Source organism: Glycine soja, chromosome 1 (genome assembly GCF_004193775.1).
Source record: "Glycine soja cultivar W05 chromosome 1, ASM419377v2, whole genome shotgun sequence".
Classification (NCBI taxonomy): Eukaryota; Viridiplantae; Streptophyta; class Magnoliopsida; order Fabales; family Fabaceae; genus Glycine; species Glycine soja.
In genome coordinates, this window is record NC_041002.1 from 33380732 (window position 1) to 33404698 (window position 23967).

Below are 23967 nucleotides of genomic sequence, written 5' to 3' on the forward strand. Positions count from 1 at the left end.
AAGTAAGAAAGCAAATATGAAAAAATTTTAAAACAAAAACATCAAAGAAAACAGAGACAACGACTAAGCCGCACTGAATCTATTAAAGGAAAGAAGAGAAGAAACTGAAGCGGCGACAGAGCCGCACAGGATCAGTCAAGAGGGAGAGGAGAGATGAAAGAAAGAACTTGATAATTTATTGATGAAAGAAAGAAAAGCTTACAAAGAGGTTCTCAGAGCTTCTCTCTCTATTCGTGACTAAAACTATCTGTCAGAAAGGGTGCCTCACAATGGATTTGAGGACTCCTTTTATAGACATAAAATTGAACTGTAGCTATAGTACCAGTTATGTGACCAGAACTATTTCTACAGTACGGGTATTTTTGGATTAATCATCATTTAAAAAGATACCAAAACAATCATCCTCATTTTGGTAGAATACATCAATATCATCATCTGAAGAATTGGTGTCTTCTTGCTTTGAGGAAGAACCCTCTTCTTCATCTTTATGAAGCAATTGCAAAACTTCTTTCAAGTTTTTGGTCAAATTTTCTTTTGAGTTGGAGCTGGCTAGGAATGCAGCTAATTGGGATTTCTGGTTAAGGAACAACAAAATCTCAGGATCAGCTGCCTTCAATAGCTCTGGATGGGATTTGAACCAAAGTTTAACTTGATCTGGTTCAACTTTGGATGAGTCAAATTGATTCCACCACTTGACAAAAGCATGACATTGAAATGATGGGAATTGCTTGTTGCCATAAGTCTTACTATACCTGTATTACCAAGAGAATATCTGGGACAAAGCAAAACTAGAAAAATATTTTAAATCTACTGGAATTCATGATTCCTGAGAATTAAACATTTTGGTGAATTGTGCAAATTCTTGTTGAACTTGCTTCGAAAAGATTTCGAGTATAGGACCGAAAAAGTCCCACCACTTGAGATACCAATTTGGGAACTTATAGACTATGTTGGTCTTGAAATAGATAAGCCATGAATACTTGAATTTATTGTTCTGATGTCAAAATACCTTGGTCCAGGTATCAATGTAATCCCAATATGTATACCCTTTTGGGTCAAAAGGAATTGAGAATTTTTTGACTGCATTAAGATTTTGACCAAAGTGCCTTGGTTGGAGAACTTTTAAGATCTGGATTGTTGAGTGGGTGTTTAACGATGGATCGCTTAGGTCCTTAAAGTGTTTAATGGACACTAAATTTGTGTCTATCAGAATGAACTCATAAAAAGTTATAGTTCTATTTATTGCAGTTGGTTTAAAATGGAATCCTGCAGGAAACACTTTAACTGTAGCCTTGAAAGGATTTTTGTCCCAAAATTTTGGTTCCATCTGCAAAACAATTGTAAATTTATTTTTATATATGTAACTATTAGTTGTTTTTGGGGTCAGTGTTGATTTTTGGGATAGAGTTTATTTCTCTTTTGGAAGGTTAGAAATGGTTTTGGATTCTTTGTTTTTCTAAATAAGAGTTTATGGGTCAATTTCAGAATCATCATCTGATTCTGAGGCAATGTCTGCCCATGTTTTCTTTGGGAGTTTGGTAAGGCCAATTTCTTGAAGTGCCAAAAATGTTTGTATTGGGAAGGCATAGTCTGCCTTGATTTGTTGTGATGTTGGGTTTTTTGGGAGTTCCTGAGTGGATGACTCAGGTTTAATTGAGATTATTTGGGTCGATGACCCTTCTGGTTTTGGCTTCTGGGTGCATGACCCAGCCTGGGTTGGTGACCCAGATGATGATGGTGAACTCTTTTGGAGATGGCTCTGGTAGAGCCAGTTTGAATCCTTTACCTGTGCTTCTTCCTCCCCTTAGAGAGGTGCCGGATGCCCTAGGTGGCATGAGAATTTCTCTGTAAGAATTCACGGGTAAGATAGTCAGGTAAAGAGTTTGAAGTGCCTTTGATATACTCTATGTCAAAATCAAAAACACTTAAAATTGCTTGCCATCTTGCAAAAATTTTTTTTGAGGCAAGATTACCTCATAGAACAGTTAATTCTGATAAGGTAGAAATAACCTTCAATAGGAGAAACTCTTTCTCATCTAGAATAGAAGCCTCAAGATCCGAGTATGAATCGGCAAGAAGGTCTTTTTCGGTAAGAACCCAGTCAATTCTAGTAGGGTTATCTAGATTTGAGTCACATAACCAGTTTCCTAGTATAAACCTTCAAGGATTGTATACAACTTCTAGTATACCTAGAACTACTTATAATCAAGAACAAGAGGGTGACCAAAAGTCAATCCAATCTCCAACATATTCCTCTATGCACGAACCTTATGATGTTATCTGACAAATTTAGTATTGATAAGGAAACCCTTAGAAAAGACTTTTATTCTCCAGAGAATGAACCTCAAAGGAGATGGTTTTTTCAACATTTTAAGGGTACAAAAAGAAAACAAATCTAAGACAAATTTTATGAGTTTGTCGAAAGAGTCAAAATTAACATTCTTTTCTTTGATTGGTTTCATGCTTATACCATTAGTAAAAATCTAGATTACCCTTGGAAACAAGACATCATAGGTGATCCAACAATCAATGTTATTATCAATTGGCAGATCAAAGATGGTGAGTTAATTCAATCAGAATTACCTCCAACAACATAGTACCAACTACCAAAGGTCAAAGACTGTAATGATAAACTTGTCATGGCCATGCCTTTTAAAACAAAAGATGTTAATGAAGAAATCACCGCAAAAGATATCAAAAGCCTAATGGAACAGGCTAATTACACCAACAAATATCTTCAAGTATTAGGAGAATCCATCACTAGAGAAAAGGTATCTCCTAAACACAAAACCAATGAAGGATCTACATCAAATGTCCAGATAGAAAAACCTTTATTCAAATCATTCAAGGTTAGTGAAAAGGAAAAAAAAATTAGGGAACTCAGGAAACCCAAATCCTTTACAGAAGGGAAAGGTGATAATAATAGTGAATTATTAAGCAAGATTGATAGTTTACTTAAGGTCATCCCTAAAACACCCTAAACTTCAAAAGAATCATCCTAAATGAGGACCAGAAACACCTCCAAACTAATTAATGTTATCAATGATGACAGTGACCCAAACTCAGAACAAACAACTGAAGAGCGTTCAGTATCTGGAAAGGATATTAATCCAATAAACACCAAATATTGGAAAACACCTTCCAAACTTTATTACCAAAGACCAACTGTCTCTGATCTTTTACTGGAAGAAAGAGGCGAAAGTAATTTTAAAAGACATCCCATGAGTGTTTGGAGGAAACAATTATAGATATTTTAGTTGCATGATTTTCCAGCCAATTAAAAGGATGGTGGGATCATTATCTCACTAACGATGAAAAATAAAAAAAATTTACAGCGCTGTCAAAACTGATCTCAATGAAAAAGTCATTACAAATGATGATAGTAGGGAGATCCCTGGCGCTGTTAATAAACTCATTTTCACAATAGCCCAACACTTTATTGGCGACCCGTTACTCTGGAAGGATAGGTCAGCAAAATTATTATCCAATCTTAAGTGTAGAACTTTAGCAGACTTTAGGTGGTATAGAGACACCTTCCTTGTAACATCCCAATTTTCGTAAACTAGATTAAAAAGAATTGTTATTTATAAATAAATAAAATTTTAAAAATAATGATGAGATTTTATAAATAAATAAATAAGGAGATATAATTATTAATTAAGATAATGATTTGAGAGAAAATAAAAAGGGTATTTTATTTTTTTGTTGATAGAGAATAAAATAAAGTTTGTTTTTATAAAATAATAAATAATAAATAAATAAATAGAGTAAATAATAGGTCGAAAATGCCCCTAGCTATAAATAGCAACATGATAGGTCAGTTTTCAGACTGACTCCTCAGCCTCCTCTGCCTCACAATTTCGTTTTTTTTCTTCTCCCAAAACCCTCTCTTTTTCCCGCAGGCCACCTAACCTGTCTCAGAAAAATGATGATCTCGGACTCATTCACCGTTGGATCGTCGTGAAAATTGAGCACCACGTTCGCAACCCAATTCCAAGAATTCTCACCATTGGGAATTTCGATATTATGTCTGAGATAAGAGAAATACCCCTCACATTGTAGCATTTTCCTTTCCCGCAAAAACCCAGAGCTGTCTCGGAAAAACTACGATCCCGGTTTTGTTAACCGTTGGATTTTCATGAAATTTGGATATGTTGTTCATAATTAAGTTTAGCACGCTTTCACCGTTGGGATTTGGGAGATAATACTTCTGGAGGGAGACAAATAAATCGCATGATGACAGTACAAGTGGAGGCTTCAATCCCTTCTCTGTCTCTTTGACGTTTGGGAACTCTATCGGAACAGTTAGAGGAAAAAAATTGGAGAAATCTCAGGGAACCGCTAGAGATGCTGCTATCGCTGGCTGAAGACACGTGAGCCCACTTAGAGGTAAGGGATGAGTTATTCACAATTGGAAACTAGTGAGAACATGTGTAGGGATCCTTAGAGATATCAATTGGAATGAGTTTTGGGGTATTTTTACAATTTCATTTTATCCTTATAATTATTACAGTGAATTATATATGTTTGACAGACCAATTGTTGTGAAATTGATATGCTATTGTGTTGAGCGTGAACCCTATAAATTGAGTACTTTTTCTAATTAATATGAATTGATGAAATAAAGTAAGGAGAAATTTAGAGAGAGATATTAATTTGGTATTTTCTCTTTTTCTTGCTGTTTATATTTTTATATATAATTTAAAAATTTAATATCATAATTGAAGTTGACCAAAGTGTTCATATAATTATTTAGAATTTGTGCATTGAAAGCTTACTTTGAAATTTGTGATTCAATATGATGTATGCTAGTTTATAGATATAGAGGTAGCTATTTATATTAATAATTTATGTAAATAATATTGTAGAGTGTTATAGTATGATTCCAAAAATTATTAAGTGTTGGAGTTTGAGAATATTATGGTTAAGTTTCATGAACATGTGTATGTTGTACCTTATGAATATTATTGGGAATGTTATGAGATGGTTGATGTGATGTTATGAGATGTTAAAGTGTGGACATGATATTCGATTGTGAATAAGTGGATGTGTTAACACTTGATGTTACATTAATTATATCATGAGCTATGAATTATACAATAACCCGACCAGTGTTTATGCGCAATGTTAAAGAGAAAATGTAGGTTTCCTATTTAGGAACCAATATTAAAGAGAAAATGTAGGTTCCTATTTAGGAACCAGTGTTAAATTGTAGCGCAATATGTTGTACGTGCTTAAGACACGAGTGTGAGGTCGTGGGTATTGTATAATTCACTAGCAGTGTCTGTGTGCTAAAATGATTTTAGGGGTTGGACCTGAATCAGGAGGGAGAGGCCCTGACGGACTCTTCGGAGTGTAGGCCTTGGGGGTCACCGGGTTTGAGTGCTACTTTAAGTCTATGCCGATCCCATATGATTGGAGCATTCTCGCAAAACATCGTGACCCTGACTGGTCTCCCTATGATCTTACTTAGTGAGAGTGACCTGACAAATCCATTGTGTGGTGTGTCTTGTTATGTACTCCTAAGCGCCCCAGGGTGGTTTTTCACTGACATGGTACCACATTGCATGTAGGCTTGAGTCTTAGCATAATTGTCTCATGCGCTTGCTAATTGTTTATTATGAAATTGAGGTGTTATTATGTCTTGATCAGAACGTGTGATTCTTGTGTAATGTGATTGATGATTGAAAAGTGTGATTGATGGATGAATAGTGAATTTTGAATGACAAAGTGACGAAATAATGTGAGATATGCTAAGTAAATTGTATTTGGCTATTATATGTTGTTTTGTTTCTCTCTAGTAGTTAGGAATGTGATAACTCACTCCCGGGTTGCTGTTTGTGTTTGGATCCTGTGATGATCTTGAACCTTGTGTTCGAGGGAGCAGATGGCTAGGTGAAGTGCTTAAAGGAACCTTGTGTTGAAGGACGTCGGGACACAGTGCTCTGATAGGATGTGACAGTGGGGCATAAGTTTTATATTAATTGCATAATGTTAGTCTATTTTATTTTATCTCACTGATTTAACAAAATATTTTTGTAAATTTTGACGGCCTTGTTTCGAGCCGAATATATTTTTAATAAGTTTTAATTGATAATAGTGAAGTGAATGTGAACCTTTTACCCGTGTGAATTTGGTTACCGATATTTTTTATATATTTTATTTATTTATATGTCGGGGTAGAGGGTGTCACATTCCTGACTAGAGTTTACACCAGAGAAGATAGTCAACAACCTTTTTGGAAAGAAAAATTTCTAGCCGATCTTCCAAGATCATTAGGAGATAAGGTCAGAGATAAAATTCGTAGCCAATCTGTCAATGGAGACATTCCATATGAGAGTTTAAGTTATGGTCAATTAATTTCGTATGTCCAGAAAGTAGCCTTAAAAATTTGTCAAGATGACAAAATCCAAAGACAACTGGCCAAAGAAAAGGCCCATACTAAAAGAGATTTAGGGTCTTTCTGTGAGCAATTTGGATTACCAGCTTGTCCAAAATAAAAAATAAAAAACAAAGCCCTAAAAAAGGATTTCAAGAAAATAAAACCTTCAACAAAAAGAGATTTCCAAGAAGGAAATACTCGCATAAACCTTCAACCATCAAAGATACTGATACTCCAAAACCTACTATAAAACCCAAAATAGTATGTTACAATTGTGGAAAACAAGGTCACATTAGCAAATATTGTAGGTTGAAAAGGAAATTAAGGAACCTCAACCTAGACCCGTCCATAGAAGAGCAGATTAATAATCTACTCATTGAAATCTCAGAGGAAGAAATTGAAGATGTATCCTTTGAAGAAAATCTTAACCTAATTCAACAGGATGATCAACCATCATGTACAGATGATGAAGATACCAAAGATATTAATACCCTAACAAGAGAACAAGATCTTTTGTTTGAGGCTATCAATTCCATACCAGACCCTCAGGAAAAGAAAGTTTTCCTGGATAAACTGAAAAAATCCTTGGAAACCAAGCCTAAGCCAAAAGATTTAATTACCAATAACAAATTTGATGTTAGCAATATTCTCAAAAGACTGGAAAACAATTTTTTTCAAAGCTACCACAATCCAAGATCTCCAAACAGAAATCAACAACCTAAAACAGAGACAGTGGTAGAGCCGCACTGAATCTATTAAGGGAAAGAAAAGAAGAAACTGAAGCGGCGGCAAAGCCGCACAGGATCAGTCAAGAGGGAGAGGAGATATGAAAGAAAGAACTTGATAATTTATATATATATATATATATATATATATATATTATGCACTCTTTCAGTAATCAAAAGCTTATCTCATTTCTCTTTACTTTCATTCTAAAAGAGTATGGCTTATATTTCGAAAGACACATATATTTTACTGAGCGATTTATTTTCCGTCATGACTTGTATGTATAAAGGAATAAAAAGAAGAAAAAAAAGGTTAAAATGAAAGTCTAAGTGCTGAATCTATAGGGGCTTTGTTTGTACTTAGGTAGATGAATATTTTATCAATAAAAGAAGTTAAGAAAATTGTTTTGAAAAGGTTATGAGAAAAATAGAAATTTAATTTTAAACAAGAATTTAAATTGATTAATTAAAGACATAAGAGATGAGAAAATCTAATATTCTTGTAGAAGGAAATTCAGAAGAAGAGAATGTTGGGAACTTAGTCTACCAGAACTACTCTTTGATGTAATGTTAATAATTTTTCTCTATTTATAATTATTCCAATTTACACATGCATCTACTAGTATACTTTAACTTTGGTCCCCCGCATATAAGAACCTAATTTATCTATTTTCTCTCCCAAATCCCTTTGCAAAGCTAAAATAGTAAATTGCATAAGAATAAAGATGAGATGTATAACAGGATAAACAAATATCAACTTATCCCTAGTGATGACTTTATTTAGATACTTTTTCCCAGTTCTATTAGAAAATAACATCTTCTAACGCTACCCTAAATCTTACCATGCAAATGGGTGATCAAGCCACAAACAATAATATTAAACACAAGAAAAGATAATGCAAATGTAATATTCATAAATAGATAGGAAGAGAAATTAAATCAAAAGTAGTTGGCTGCCAAGTTTCCAACAAAGGGGATTTAGCCTCTCATTGTCATGGAGGCTTTACAATTGCAAGAGAGGAATATTTAGTAAAGGGGGAAAGATAAGAAAGGGAATATAGGGAAGGAAGGACTCTTAATGCTTGCTTCTCCTTCTTCTAGCCTTTGTCTTCTATAAGAAATTGTATTCTCTTGGAATTTTTGTGTGTCTTTTCCTTCTTCTCTCTTCTTCTTTTATAAGTGCAGATTAGCGGACTTCTGAATTAGTCTGTTTTTCTTAATTAGTCTTGCTTTTCTTAATTTGCCTGTTTTCCTTAATTAGTTCTATTTTTCTTAATTAGCCTCATTTCCATAATTAGTCTATTTTCCTTAATTAGTCATGCTTCCTTAATTAGCCTCTTAATTTTTCCTTAAATTTAACAATTATTTGCTCAAAAGGAAGAATTAAGAGAGAAAAATTACAAATTCCTTTATAATTTAACCCCAAAATATACTCATAATTAGCATTTTTCATTTTCTTACACTAATGTTTCCACAATCACTTTAATAAACACCGTTATATAAAATGAGTTTAAAACTAAAGAATTGCATGTTTATCATAATAGATTTTAGGGTGTCACAAGAACTGCGTTAATGTATTATTATTTTAATAAATGGTAATGGAGTAAAATAAAATTTTTACAAGGGCCTAATTATAATTATTAGAGACTAATTATAATTAAATCATTCACTCTTCTTGATAGTTCATTTACTTTTTCAGTTTATTGTTACATTGTCAATATGCATTGCAGTCCCTATTTTAGTAGAATTTCAACTTAAACTTACACCAAAAAAACACACATATTTATCAATTGAATTTTTCATTATTTTTAATTCACAATGAACTTGATAAGAGTGTAAATGGTGAACATCAAGCAGAAGAAAATAGTAATGACCTCATATGGGCTGATCCAAGTTCATGTTGTTATGCACTGTATGCAAAGTTGAACCCCGATACAATTCTCTTGTAGTAATCACCTTTGTCCCTTGAGAAAGCTTTAAAGGTTGTATGCAGTTAATTTAATAAAAACTTATATATATCTTTGAATTTTTCCCCATTTTCATGACTTGAAACTTAGCTTTTTTTTATTACTCCAATACTTTTAAAACTCGGTGGAGTTGGATGGGTTAAAAAAGGCACATATTCAAGATGGTGCAGAAGTCGTGCAATATCTTGTCTAGTTGGATAAGAAGGTTGCTTCTCAATTTTAAGTTATCCTCATCTTAACTTCCTTATTAAATATACCTCTAGGGAAAAGGTTGGCAAGTTGGTTTTAATTGTTAACAAGGGGAGATCATGATAGTGAGACGAAAATTCCCTCTATAAAGCTTTTGTAAATTAACATATTCTTTATCAGAATGTTGTCAAGGTGGAGTTATTTTGACCTTTGTTAAGTAGCGTGACATGATGCTTTTAAAAATTACTATCAAATTTTGAGTCTGGGCATACCTTTCATAGAAATTAGCTCTTTATATATCAGTAAAAAGCTTAATCATATATTGTGTTTATAGTTGAAATATTTTGTAATATATATTTTAACTGTACAAGGATTCCTCCTTTTTATAGAGGGAATTACAACAGGTGATTGAGTATAATTTAGGATCCTTCCTAAATTAAGGAAAGAATAAATCATAATAAGAAACTACCTAAAATAGACTAAACAAAAAAGGAAACAAAATAATTATATACAGATAGAATTATTTACTGCCAGTTAAGAGCTGTAAATGCAATATTTTACACCTTGTCAACACTCCCCCTCAAGTTGGCTTAAAGATATCCTCCATAGACAGCTTGCTAGTGATGTTGTCAAATGATTTTTTGGGTAATCCTTTGGTTAAGATGTCTGCTGATTGTTCTGTAGTGGGAATATATGTAATACAGATCTGCCCCTTTCTATCTTCTCTTTGATGAAGTGCTTATCAACTTCGACATGCTTGGTCCTATCATGTAGGACCGGGTTATGTGCAATATATATTGCTGACCTGTTGTCGCAATATAGTTTATTAGAGGAGAACTATGAACCTTTAATTCTTGTAGAAGTTTTTCCACCCATAATGTTTCACAAATTCTAAGAGCAAGTGCTCTAAATTCAGCTTCTGCACTACTCCTTGCTACAACACTCTGTTTTTTGCTTCTCCAACTAACTAAGTTTCCTCCAACAAAGGTGCAATAGCCTGATGTTGATCTTCGGTCTATCACACTCCCAGCCTAGTCCACATTAGTGTAGCCTTCTACCTGAAGATGTCCATGGTTTTTATAAAGAAGTCTCCTTCCAGGTGATCCCTTCAAATATCTTAGGATTCTGAAAAATGCCTCCAAGTGTTCATGTCCTGGTGCATGCATAAACTGATTTACCATGCTTACAGCAAAGGCTATGTCTGGACACATGTGACATAGATATATTAGCCTCCCCACTAGTCACTGATATCTTCCTTTGTCCACCATATTTTCCATTTCAGTTGGTTGTAGTTTTAAGTTGGGCTCCATGGGTGTTTCGGCAGCCTTACATCCAAGTAATCCCGTTTCTTTTCAAAGATCCAAAATATACTTTCGCTGGTTCATAAAGATACCTTCCTTTGATCTTGCAAATTCAATTCCAAGGAAGTATTTCAATGGGCCAAGTTCCTTGGTATCAAAAACTTTAGCAAGTTTCTCCCTTAAATTTTTGAGTTCCAAACTATCATCACCTGTCAGAATAATATCATCAACATAAACAATCAAGATGGAAATCTTATTATTTGTTGAATGTTTATAGAACAATGTGTGTTCAGCTTGGCTTTGGATATATCCAAGCCTTTTTACTACTGTTCCAAACCTTTCAAACCATGCTCTTGGAGATTGTTTCAGCCCATATAATGACTTCTTTAGTCTACACACCTTATTTCTTCCAAGTTCTTCTTCAAATCCCGGGGGAAGGCTCATAAACACTTCTTCCTCTAGTTCCTCATTCAAGAAAGCATTCTTTACATCCAATTGATCTAAAGGCCAGTTGCAATTTGTAGCAAGGGATAGAAGAATTCGAATAGAGTTAAGTTTAGCGACTGGAGCAAAAGTCTCCTGATAGTCTACTCCGTAAGTTTGGGTGAATCCCTTTGCTACTAATCTCGCCTTGTACCTTTCTACACTCCCATAAACCTTGCACTTAATGGTAAAGACCCACTTACAGCCCACCTGTTTTTTGTCACGTGGTAGGTCAACAAGTTCCCAAGTCCCAATCTTTTTTAATGCATTCAACTCATCTAAGACTGATAAATTCCAATTGGGATCATCTAGTGCTTCCTCAATGTTTCTAGGTACAAACAGATTTTTTATTTTAGAGGTAAAGGCTCTGTGATTCTGGGAAATATTTTTATAAGAAACATATTGGGAAATGGGATGGTTTGTGGTAGCCTTTTTTGAGTTTTGAGTGCAGGATCTGGTTCCTTTCCTAATAGCTATGGGCAGTTCAATAGTAGAAGTGAGAATTTCAGTGTTACCTCGACTTTCTCTTGGTATTTCTCCTTGGCCTTCCTCCGGAAATTCTGCTTGGTTTGGTGCTAAGATGATGGATTGTTCTTTGATCCTTTTAGGATATTTCCAAGTATAAACACGACACTCTTTATTTGACTATGGTATTTCTTTCCCTGCTTGGGCTCCACCTAAGTCTGGCATAGGATTTCCTTTGGAAAATTCAGGACTTGTTTCCACATGGTCTTCCTTGTTGTGTAACTTGTTTTCATTTGTTTGATCAATAAAATTTGTATTTTTAGTATGCACAACAGGGATAGGCAATGGTTCATGAAAATGTAAAAAATTGTCTTCACTCACATAATCATTCTCCCCCTGAAGGGAATTTTTTTGAAAAAAAGGTTGATGTTCTACAAAGGTAACATCCATGCTAACACAAAGCTTTTTTGTAATAGGATTAAATACTCTGTATCCCTTTTGGTTTGGAGAATATCCAACAAAAATGTACTTTTCTGCCCTTGGGTCCAGTTTAGACCGAGATATGGAGGGTGTATGCATAAAAACAATACAACCAAACACTTTTAAAGGCATTTCAGTATGTAATCGACATGCTGGAAAAATTGTTTTGAAAGTGTCCAAAGGTATGCGGTAATTTAACACACGAGTGGGCATTCTATATATAAGGTAGGTTGCTGTTAGGACGGCATCCCCCCACAAATATTTTGGAACATTACTCTCAAACATGATGGCACAGGCTACTTCAAGGAGATGTTTATTTTTTCTCTCAGCAGTGCCATTTTGTTGAGGAGTATTTGGACATGTCGATTGATGCTGAATGCCTTTATTTTTTAGAAACACATTGAGATTTTTATTAAAATATTCAATTCCATTGTCACTCAAATATATTAGGAACTTCAGATTTTTCATGCATAAGGAAGACCCAACATAATCGGGTGTGATCATCAATGAATGTTACAAACCACCTTTTTCCAAATTAGGTTGTAATTTTTGAAGGACCCCAAACATCACTATGGATTAAATAGAAAGGTCTAGATGCATGATAAGGTTGAGAGTAATAAGGAGCTCTTTGTTTTTTAGCAAGAACACAACTTTCATATTCAAGAGAAGAACAATCAACATTTTTGAATAAGTTTGGAAACAAATGCCTAAGATATTGAAAACTCGGGTGCCCTAGTCTTTTACGCCAGAGCATTATTTGGTCCCTAGCAGGTACGGAACTCATACCACTTAGACCCCGAGCTTCTTTATTTTCGAAAGTATTCTCAAAGTAGTAAAGTCCATCCATTATCTTAGCATTGTCAATCATCTTCCCCGAAGTCTGGTCTTGAAAAACACAATAAGTGTCAAAAAATTTCACACTGCAATGAGAATCAATGCAGATTTTGCTAACAGAGAGAAGGTTATAGGTAAGTTTAGGTACATGTAAAACATTTTTTAAGTCAATGTTTTTAGATAAGGTAATATCCCCTTTCCCTACAATTGCGAAAAAAGTACCATCTGCAATTCTAATTTTTTCACTTCCAGAACAAGGAGAATAGGTTTTAAATAAAGAAGAAAGACTGGTCATATGATTCGAGGCACCTGAATCAATGATCCAAGGTACATACATATTTGAGTTACAATTAAGGGAGCTAAGGGTACTCGAATTACCTTTTTGTGCCACAGAACCACTAGGGGTACCAGATAAAAAATTAGAATTTAACAACCTTATGAGTTCCTCAACTTGTTCCTTTCTCAAAGAAGTCTTTTTTGCCTCATGAGTTGTAGGGAAGGGTCTATGAACTTTAGGACCTGATTTGGTGCCCTTTAGATGAGTTTGTCTCCTATTAATTTTCCAGCAAGTTTCTCGGGTATGGCGTGGTTTGTTGCAGTGGTCACACCAGAGGTTTGAAAAATTCTTCTGCTTAGTTGAACTCTTAAGGGCAGTAGTTTCTGCAACAAGAGCATTGGTCTCAGGAGGAGGTAGAACAATTTTGATCTTTCTTATCATCACACTTCTCCTAGTTTCCTCTCTTCTGACTTCAGCAAAGACCTCACCCAATGAAGGTAAGGTTACTCTCCCAATGATCCTGCCACGAACTTCATCTAGCTCCTTATTCAGACCTGTAAGAAATTGAAATATTCTACCTTCTTCCACTCCCTGTTCATGGTGTTTGGCATCCTCTGCTGAGTTCCACTTGTAAGTGTTGAAGAGATCAAGGTCCTGCCAAACCCGCTTCAAAGAGTTGAAGTATTTTGTCACGTTATTACCTCCTTGCCGAATTTCTTTGGCTTGCAAGGTGAGTTCATAAATCTAAGATTTATTCCCAAGGTCAAAATACATTTATGTGACACTATCCCATAGCTCTTTGGTTGTGGAATAGCACATGTAATTGCTGCTAATGTCCTCCTCCATGGAGTTTACCAGCCAAGTCATGACCATGGAGTTTTCAGCATCCCAAACAGCATACTGTGGATCAGCAGTATCTGGCTTGGGTCGCTCACCATTGAGGTATCCGAGTTTTCCTCTGCCACAAATATACAACTGGACAGATTGGTGCCACCAGAAGTAGTTCGACCCATTGAGTCGAAAGGTGGTGATTTGGATAGAATGAGATTCGCCAAAAATAACTTGCTGCAAGTCTTTGGGGGCAATAATCTCCTTCTCCTTATTCTGATCATCGCTGGTGGCTGAGGAACTGTCAACCATGGCTACAAATCAGAGGTGCAGAGATCTTTGCTCTGATACCAAGTTGAAATATTTTGTAATATATATTTTAACTGTATAAGGATTCCTCCTTTTTATAGAGGGAATTACAACAGGTGATTGACTACAATTTAGGAAGGAAACCCTAAATTAAGGAAAGAATAAATCATAATAAGAAACTACCTAAAATAGACTAAACAGAAAAGGAAACAGAATAATTATATACAGACAAAATTATTTACTGCCAGTTAAGAGCTGTAAATGCTATATTTTACACCCTGTCAACACTTATAATTTTTTTTCAAACATTGGCAAGCCATCTTTGAAATTGACTAAGGTGATTGTAAGTGACTAGCTTGAAGGTTTTCGAGCATCAAAAGAGGTACAACTAACTGAAAAATTAAGTATATATTTGGATAAGCTTTTCTTAGAAATTTTTTTCCTCAACAAAAAAAAGTGGTGATTCCAAAAGTTGATGACAACTTTGCTCTAAGGAGTAAAGGTCAGTGCGTGGATAGTTTCTTTTCTTCATGCATTATATTTTTATCCTTTTTCATTAAATCATATTGTGGTCATATGGTGGTAGAATTAAATATATTTCATGCATTTTAAGGTTGATATTAGCTAAGTAACGAATTAAGAAATAAGCATATAGTTCATAATATTTGTACCTTTCATGTCATTATTCAAAGCATGGAATAGAGAATGATTCGTGTTAGAATATATGGATAATATTTTATGATATTATTAGTGTATCTTAAAATATTTTAGAGTACTAGATGACCTCTTGTGAATGGTTTTCATAATTCATTCTTTGTTTCCTTATTTAATTATAATTAGAAGTCTAAATAGGGGTTAATACTCTGGCTTTTATTTCATTAAATCAATAGTCTTCTATTTTCTTCTTTCCTTCTATTCCTTCACTTCATTTTAGTAGTGATCATGCCATTCCACTTTCATGGCCAGGCTTTAAAGGCTGATTTGATTATAGATTTAGGTTGCAATTACGTTCTTGATTAATTCTTTAGAGTAAATTATGGGGGAAAGTGCCTTGTTTCGTTCATGAATTTCTATTCAAATATTCATACATTTCCCTTCTTGTTCTTTGTATTTAGAAGGTACTAATATTTTGGGTCATCTTTTGCAGAACCTCACCCAAGAATTGTCAAAGCTCCTTTATTTTTGAAGTCATGTTCAAATATTGTCCTTGTTTGTACTTTCCTTACTTTCAAACTACTAGACAATCACAATTTAATGGTAAATGAGTCAGTAAAATTTTTATTTTTCTTGTTTGTGGTTTCTAAAACTATCATGTTATTTTCCACATGACACTTTAATTAATTAGGCACCAAAAGGACTAAGGAGGTGGCATATGAGCCTCTATCGAGAGGCCCAAACACAAGCAATCATAATGAGCCTAAAAATTCAAGGAAACAGCGAGATTGAGACATCACAAAGTAGTAGCTTCTACTTTCACAAACCAATGACAATTGTTTTTTTGTAGGAATGACACATGTTAGTGCCATGCAGGGATCAATTCTTAAGAATGTTCGTTGGTGCAAAACTTGGAGTTCTTTTCACTGTCTGGGTCCTTATACTTGCCTCCAAGATTTCAAAAGTTGGTAGATATGAAATGAGCAATTCCAATCCAAAATTTCCATTTTGTTTTTCTTCCTACATGGAATAGTGATATAATTATGCCTTTGTCATGAAATGAGTATGTACCTGGCAAGCACTTCATCATGGCCTATTGGAGAAACGAGAATGAACCTGGCAAACACTTCATCATTGCCTTTAAGGAGCATATCATTGGTGTATTCTGCATCTATACAAGAGCCACATAACAACACCAAAGCTATAAAGTATATATATATATATTTAGTTTAAAGTATATTTAGTCCTTATATAGTTTCCACTTATTTGGTTTTTGGTCCTTGTATATGTGTGTGTGTTTTTGTTTTAGTTCTTATTTGTTTTTTGATTATTTATCCCTGGCAGTGCCATTAAGTATTAGTTCTCATATTTTTCAATAATTTTAGTTTTAGGCCCCTTAGCTTTTCTTTTGAGACAATTAGGAAGTAGACATAATATATAGGAATATTTTCTGGGAGATAAAATGCTTTTCTCTTTTGAGACAATTTGAAACTTGTGAATTTTTTTTCCCAAACTGCATGAAATGGAAACTCTAGAAGTAGATCAGATGTGCTTAGCACATTTGATTACCTTCAAATTCGTGTAAGTTTTGATCAAACACACTTCCTTCTCTAAGTTACATATGGATTTCATAGTTGTGGTCATTTTATGTTGAGTTAGGCAATTGATCCCTACCAATGTTGCTTTTTATTTTTGGCCATATTCTTATTCAAACTAACTCTAGTTATATTCCCATATAATTTCTGCTTGATAGTTATTTTTTGTGGCTCTTGTGAATTTTTTCTTTATATGCTTTGTTGAAAATATCTTTTACCAATTATGTTTGCAGCCATTGTCAAGTGCATAAGGACTTGCTAAACATAGAGATGGTCGTTGGGAATGGGCAATTGCCCCAGGTGTCTCACCATCACCAAGATATCAGCATGCAACGGTTGGATTCAGTTTCTTTTATTTTATTCTTATTTTTCTTAGTTGAGCATATGTTCAGGGATCATGCTTAATTTTATGATTCTAGGTATTTGTTAATGCAAGGGTCCATGTGTCTGGTGGGGCTCTTGGTGGAGGACGGATGGTTGAAGACACATCAAGTGTTGTAGGTGGGGATCATGGTGCTACTTAAATTTTTAGTTTGTTGGTTGGTTCTTTGTTTTTTTATATGATCTGGATTGTGTGTAAATGGGCTATTATATATTTATATCAACTTATTTGTACATGGAGGCAGCATTTAGTGTTATTCTAATTGATGTTTTATTTTTGGATTTTTTTTCTTCTTTGTAGTATTGGACATTGTTGTTGGTGTTTGGTGTGATACAAAATCTGTTGTTACCAGTCCAAGAACTGGTAGATACAGTGCTGATGTAGTAGGAGGAGATGCTGCAGCTGAGTTGACTCGATGTTGTAGGCACTCGGCTGCTGCTGTTGGTGACCTAATTTTTATTTATGGTGGTTTACATGGGGGTAAGTCATAAATATAACTTTTTGTGAATTCATTCTACTGGATTGTATTTCCTGTTTGCTTGGTATCATGTTATATCTTTATCGATGTAGTTGTCACTATTCAGATAATTACTTTGTGCTCCTTACAATATAGCTTGAAATTCTTTTTTGTTATCTTTTATTTATAAGTTCTGTACTTTAAAAAAAAAACTAGGTCAATTTTGGCGGCTATGACATTGAGTGAACATTCCTCTCATTATGAACTAGTCAATGCAGGACAGAAAAAAAACTTCTAGTATTGAAGGAGCTTTTAAGCTAAAATTGCTAAATAACTTGTACTTTATTTTTAAAGTTCTTATTTCGAGCTTTAACTTTTTAAGCCATAAAAGAGCTAGTCCAAACATAGCCTAAGATTTCTTTTATTGATTTTCTCCAACAACCAAGGTGTGTTTTTCCTTTTGATCAAGTGGATAAATTTTTTGCTCATATTATTGGTTTTCAATAAAAGGCCCCTATTAATAGTTTTCAATAAAAAAATTTGTGCATCACAATGACTACGCTTCAGTTGGACTATTCTGGGTCAATAGGTTAATGATTGTATTGGGCATGGTTGTTGATGCAAAAGATGTCCAATCAAAACCATAACCAGCTTGTTTTCTTAGTTTGCATACACTTGGTGCATTGTTGACATCTTTGAGCAAATTTTTGTTGATTATCCAGCATCCACATTTTTCTAAATGTCTCATTTGATTTTCAATTTTTTTTTCATTGCATCCTTTCTTGTCTCATTTTTCCTATTCTAATCTACCATAGCAGTGGTTCTTGTCCCATTTTTCCTATTCTAATCTACCAAGAAGAAAAAGACTCCATTGATGAAGAAGATTCAAGGCCTACAAGCTCCACATGGAGCTACATCATGTGGTATCAGAGCATCTTCGTCTATGTGATGTTCTTTTGCTTCCTCTATCTTTTTGTTCAATCAATTCACTTTAATTCCTTGTTCTTCATCTTATTCTCCATGTATATCCTTCATTGTCTTGTTGTTTGGTGATGTTTAGAGTATATTCAAAAAAATAACCCAATTAAATCTTAGATCTACACTTGTTCTTGCATTTTTATGGTTCAAATTTTATAGATCTACTCTTGAATCATGTTTTTGTGTTGATTTTAGGTTCTATCATTTTTCAGTCATAATCTTCTTGTGCTGAACCTTTAGATCTAAATTTTCTTTCAAAATATTGATTAGAAAAAAAAACACAAAAATCTAAGTGTAAATCACTTAATCCATGTTGTCTTAGAGTCATGTTTAATCATAATAATTGTCACATTATATTCTGAGTTTGTGTTGAATTTATATTTTGTTGATTGAATTCTAGATAAATTTATTCATGTATTCTTGTCATTCTTATCCTATCTTTTGAATTTTGAGTCTAATTCATGCATGTTATTTAATTCATAATATGTTCTAAATCAATTCCTAGAAGTAGTCTTGTAGTTGAACTTTTTTTTTGTTTTCTAAGTTTCCTACATGATGACTATGATGAAGTTGAGTTGTGGTGCTGAGTTGTGGCTGGACTTGTGAATCAAAATAATTCTTAAACTCTCTTGAATTGTGTTATTCAAGATAATTGAGGATAAGCAAACACAAATTGTAATTATCCAAGTCTTAAGCAACATAAACACTACTCTTGATTTCTAGGTTGAAATCGTTGGTGTTGGCAGCTTGAACATACGAACTTGTATAAATTACTGAGAATTGGTCACTACGAATTTTTAGCTGAAATTTTTACTGAATATTCTAGACATCTGGAACAAAATTATAAAAAAGAAGCAAGCAATTTGAATAAAAGGAAAAAATAGGAAAAATTACACAAGTTGGCAGAAAAATCAGTGTCCAGGAAAAAAAAGTGAAAGGGAAGTGTGCTTGTTGTTTTGGCTCAAAATTTGTTCTATAATTGGTGTCTATTTTATACCAATCTTAGTTTTGAAATTTCAATTAAAAATTAGTGTGAAAACAAGTGCCAAAACTAGAGGTTTCTTTTATCTTTTTTTAGTTTTTTTTACTCTACTCTAGAATCATTCTAAGTTTCTCTTTGAGTTCTAGCTTGCTTTTATATGTTTTTCATTGCTTTAATTGTTGAATAATCCTTGAAAATTTGTCTTGTTAAAAATCTATTGGTTTAACTTTCATTTCATTTTTTTGGTCCTTGGTTATTGCTTGTCTCTTTGTTTCCTTGTTTGTGAGTTGCCACATAGGGAATTGGAAATAAGGATTGGTGTCATCCCTTGAAGAATTTGAGTCAAGAAGTAAGGGGCCAACCACCTTATGAGCTATTGGACTAAGAAGCACTCCAAATTGAGTGAAACACCACAGAGAGAATAGCCACCAAAATTGAAGACTTTTTTTTTTGTAATTTTGTAATTGGCAATTTGCTTTGCTTTCAAATTTTGTAACAAAAAGGCCTTTCATTGGAAGTAAGTTGGGAGCCTCCAATAGGTCACTCTACTTTCATTTGTGTGTAATAATTTTAAGCAATTTTCTCTTAGGATAGTGAGTGTTTTGTTGGGACCCTTAAATGAGGTCATCCAAACACTTCAGGATTCGCCTAATTTACATTTCTTGCTTACTTTCATAGCTTATTTCATTTACCTTCCCTTGTCAAACCGCCTAGATAACTTTTCTTTAACCAATTAGTTTTTACCTTATCTTTCACATCTCTTTTAGTGTTTATTTTGGCTAGTTTCAACCATAGTTTCTTTTAACTTTTTGTTTTCAAACCTCCAACAAGAAAAAACCACAACTTAGGAACCAATATGAGTCTTCATTCTTCATCTAGTGTTAATGGTGAAGGTTCTACTCCTAAGGACCCCTTGTATAAGATATTAGATGAGTTGAGATCCCTTAATTTGTGGAAAGAAAAACAAGAGAGAAAAGAAAAATGAAAAAAAAAAAGAGTGGAAGAAATAAGTCAAGATGAAAGAGAGGAAGAAAGAAGAAAAATAATGAAAGAAATGAAAAGAGAAAAACATGCCTCCTATAGTAGTCATAACTCTTGCAAGAGCCTAAGTGAAGAACTTCATGACTATTATGAAGGAAGGCATAGGTTACATCTTAGACCTCACTCCCATAGGAGAGAAAATGAAAAAAAAAAGCCTCAAGAGCCTAACATTAACCTCCCATACATCCATGGGAAGGACAATGTAGAGGCTTACTTAGATTGGGAAATAAGGATAGAGCAAAAACTTAAAAGAAAGTCTACTTTAAAATCTTATGGCTCTCATTCTTATCCAAAGAAAGACCAAGGTCTAGGCATCTTAGGGGCAACACCTTCTAAGCCCAAAGATGATAAGGGGAAGACAATAGAAAAGCAATCCCCTAAGGCTAGTATGCAAGAAAAGACTAGTTCTATAAAGTGCTTTAAATGTATTGGAAGAGGACATATTACTTCTCAATGCCCCACCAAGAAAACCATGATTATGAGGAGCCAAGACATTTATAGTAGCCAAGATGAGGCTACTACTTCACCTTCCTCTAGTGAAAGTGAAAAAGCAAAAGAGGAAGAATTTAGTGAAGAAATCTACCCCCAAGAAGAATGACAACCTTTAATGGTTAAGGAGGAGTGTAAGGAGGTAAGTGTCTCCTCCAGGAGGTTAGCTAAGAAGGAAATACATTTTGAAATAAAGACAAATATTAAAGAAATTTTTCCTCTTAGACAACCTCCACATTTTCTCCTTTGTAGAAAGACACTTGTTAGCATTACCACACCTCTTGGGCTTGAGTTTATTCCTCAAGTAAAGGAGTTGTTGGATGAGGGTTCGGTTCGTAAAAGCTTAAATCCTTGTTCTTTTTTGGTGTCCAAAATAGGTATTATTAGGCACCAAATCCCTAAAATAGGTGATATGATGAATGTTTTGAGTGTTGCAACCAAGGTTGTCAAACTCGCGATTCTACGTAGAACCGTGGAGGCTCCGTAAACTCGACTCGTTGAATCGAATCGTAAGAATTTACTCAAATAAAAAAAATATATTAATATTCTTTTATATAAAATCATAAGTAAATATTTCAACCCTAAAATAAATATAAATAATAAACCTTAACAATAATTCAATAAACTAACATAGTTCACAATCCACACTCAATTTAACATAAATTCATACAATACAAAACATAAGTTCTTAAAATAAAAACACTTAAAAAAAATAATTCAAATGTCCATCAATCCTCTAATAAAATCATCTCCAATATCACCACCACCACCATCATCTTCAAGCTCTTCCTCAGTTGAGAAATGATCTTCAACATTGTCATTCAATACCAAATTGTCAATATCAAATGCATCCAAAGTTGGATCAGTTAAACTTCCCCCAACCAAATCAACATTACTTTCGCTACCACTTTCCCCTAAAGGTTGCTCTTGCTCAACTTGGAGATTGTCTTCATCAAATATATCATCTCCCTCTTCTGTTATCCACTCATCATCAGATTCCATATCTTCAAATGGAAGAGCAACCGTTTTTCTTGTTTGTCTACTTTTGAGCTTCAAGTTGTACATGACATAAACTAAGTCATTCATTTTCTTTTGATGCAAACAATTTCTCCTTTTTGTATGAACCTATAAATAACAAAAAGTCAAAGTTTATAACTTAACTAGAGTCTAGAGTATAAACTAAACAAAAACAAATATTAAGAAACACAAATAAAGTCATGAAGTTCAATTACCATTTCAAATGAGCTCCAATTACGCTCACATCCAAAAGAACTGCAAGTTAAGCTCAAAACACGAATAGCAAACCACTTTAATTTTGGACATCCATCCCTGAACATTTCCCACCATTCTGCAGGTGGCATAGTCTTCCTAGAGTTTATTGCATTCTCCATAGAAAAAAGACCTATGGCAAAATGAAATTCAAGAAGCTGCCTATTAATTTTGTTCCTTACCCCAACATCCTTTACCAATCTCATCATACAAATAAACAATCCTTCTTTCACTTCTCCATTATCTTTTTTAAAATCATCTTCAAAATGCAATTGAGGATTAAGATAATATGCAGCTGCATGCAAAGGCCTATAAAGTTGGTTCTCCCACCTCTTATCAATAATTTCCCAAACAGGTTCATAACTACACAGATAAATAAAATAAAATAAATTTAGAATTAGGCATAGTCACATAGATAAATAAAGTAAACTATATTTTTAATTTAAAAAACTTACTTTTTCTTCACATTATTGAAGTTACTTTTAATCCTTTCCTTTGCACGATCCATCTCAACATATATGAAACCCATGGTAGGTTGTTGATCAGAATCCACCAATCGAAGGACTACCATAAGAGGGGCAGCAGCTTTGAGGCATATGGATACATTCTTCCAAAATCTATTATCCAAAACTGAATCTTCTACTTTTCTCCCCTCCTGTGAAGTTCCAAACTTACTTTTTTTCCACTCCTCAGAACTGAACAACCTCATCAAAGATGCTTTCATTTCATGGAGACAAGCTAAAGTCAAGTAAGCAGTTGCAAATCTAGTCATACCTGGTCTAACCAAGTCCCTACCATTTGTGTACTTCTCTAGCATGCTAATAAGCATTGTTCTACCATATATATAAGTTGTTATCTTTCTTCCCTTCTTTATAGTAACTTCATGAACCTTCAAATGTTTCTCCAAGTCCTCAAGTATCAGATCAATGCAACGGGCAGCACATGGAGTCCAATACAAATGTGGCCGAGTATGCATCAACAATTCTCCTGCTGCTTTGAAATTCGCAACATTATCAGTAATCACTTGAACTACATTCTCTTCTCCAACAAATTTGACAACATCATCTAACATCTTAAAAACTTTGTCAGTTGTTTTTGAGATGTCAGAAGTGTCTAAGGAATATAGAAATATTGTTCCTTTTGAGCTGTTCACCAAAAAATTACAAATTGAACGCCTTTTTTTATCTGTCCACCCATCAGACATTATTGAACAACCAATTCTCTTCCACTCATCCCTAAACTCTTGCAAACTATCATCAGTTTTTTGCACTGCTTGTTTCAATAGCTTTTCTCTAACATCATGATAAGATGGAGGTCTATAGCCAAGTCCATATTTCCCGATCATCTCACACATCTTTAAAAATGCAGGATTTTTGACAGCATTGAATGGAATGACACTTGTATAAAAAAATTCAGCAACTTGAGCATCAACTAAAGGTTTCTCTTTTTTTTCATCAATTGATTCAAAGTTTCTTGAACATTGCCACTTCCACTACTTGCACTACCTTCTTTTCCTTTTGAACCAAAACCCCTTCGTCCCTGTAAGTTGGTTGCCTCCTCTGCCCCCTCAGCACTTTCTTCATCTTCATCAATACTATTCAATCTCCTTTTTTTTTCTTTTGTTGCTTTAGATTCAGCAACAATTTTCATCATTAGCAATTTGATCTCATCCAGCACCGTAGCACAAGGCTCAGAATCTTCTCTAGTCCCAGCAAGATGGCGCTTGAATCTAAAAACTCAACCACTCACAATCTTTGAACAATACTTGCATTTGACTGTCTTACCACTGCCATCAACATCAATCCCATGTTTCCACCCATTCCCAGGGGCATTTTTGTATTTACTTCTAGCAATCGAAGAAGAGCCACACGCAGTTGTAT

General features: G+C 34.1%; 1 protein-coding gene across 1 annotated transcript; it reads right to left on the reverse strand.

Annotated features, from left to right (window-relative positions):
* Positions 1–21535: 21535 nt before the first annotated feature.
* On the reverse strand, positions 21536–23441 carry LOC114424052. The gene is made up of 3 exons (XM_028390939.1): positions 22543–23441; positions 22051–22450; positions 21536–21943 (listed from the first exon to the last, which is right to left on the reverse strand). Exons 1-3 carry the CDS (start codon positions 23439–23441, stop codon positions 21536–21538), a joined length of 1707 nt encoding a protein of 568 aa, XP_028246740.1.
* Between the last annotated feature and the right edge of the window lie 526 nt (positions 23442–23967).

Excerpts from the sequence above, each read along its gene's own strand:
- LOC114424052 (XM_028390939.1), bottom strand. The coding sequence starts at position 23,441 with ATGTGTGAGATGATCGGGAAATATGGACTTGGCTATAGACCTCCATCT. Across the intron at positions 22,451-22,542 it reads TTCAATAATGTGAAGAAAAA|TTATGAACCTGTTTGGGAAA; the intron begins GTAAGTTTTTTA and ends TTATCTGTGTAG. Across the intron at positions 21,944-22,050 it reads ATTGGAGCTCATTTGAAATG|GTTCATACAAAAAGGAGAAA; the intron begins GTAATTGAACTT and ends TGTTATTTATAG.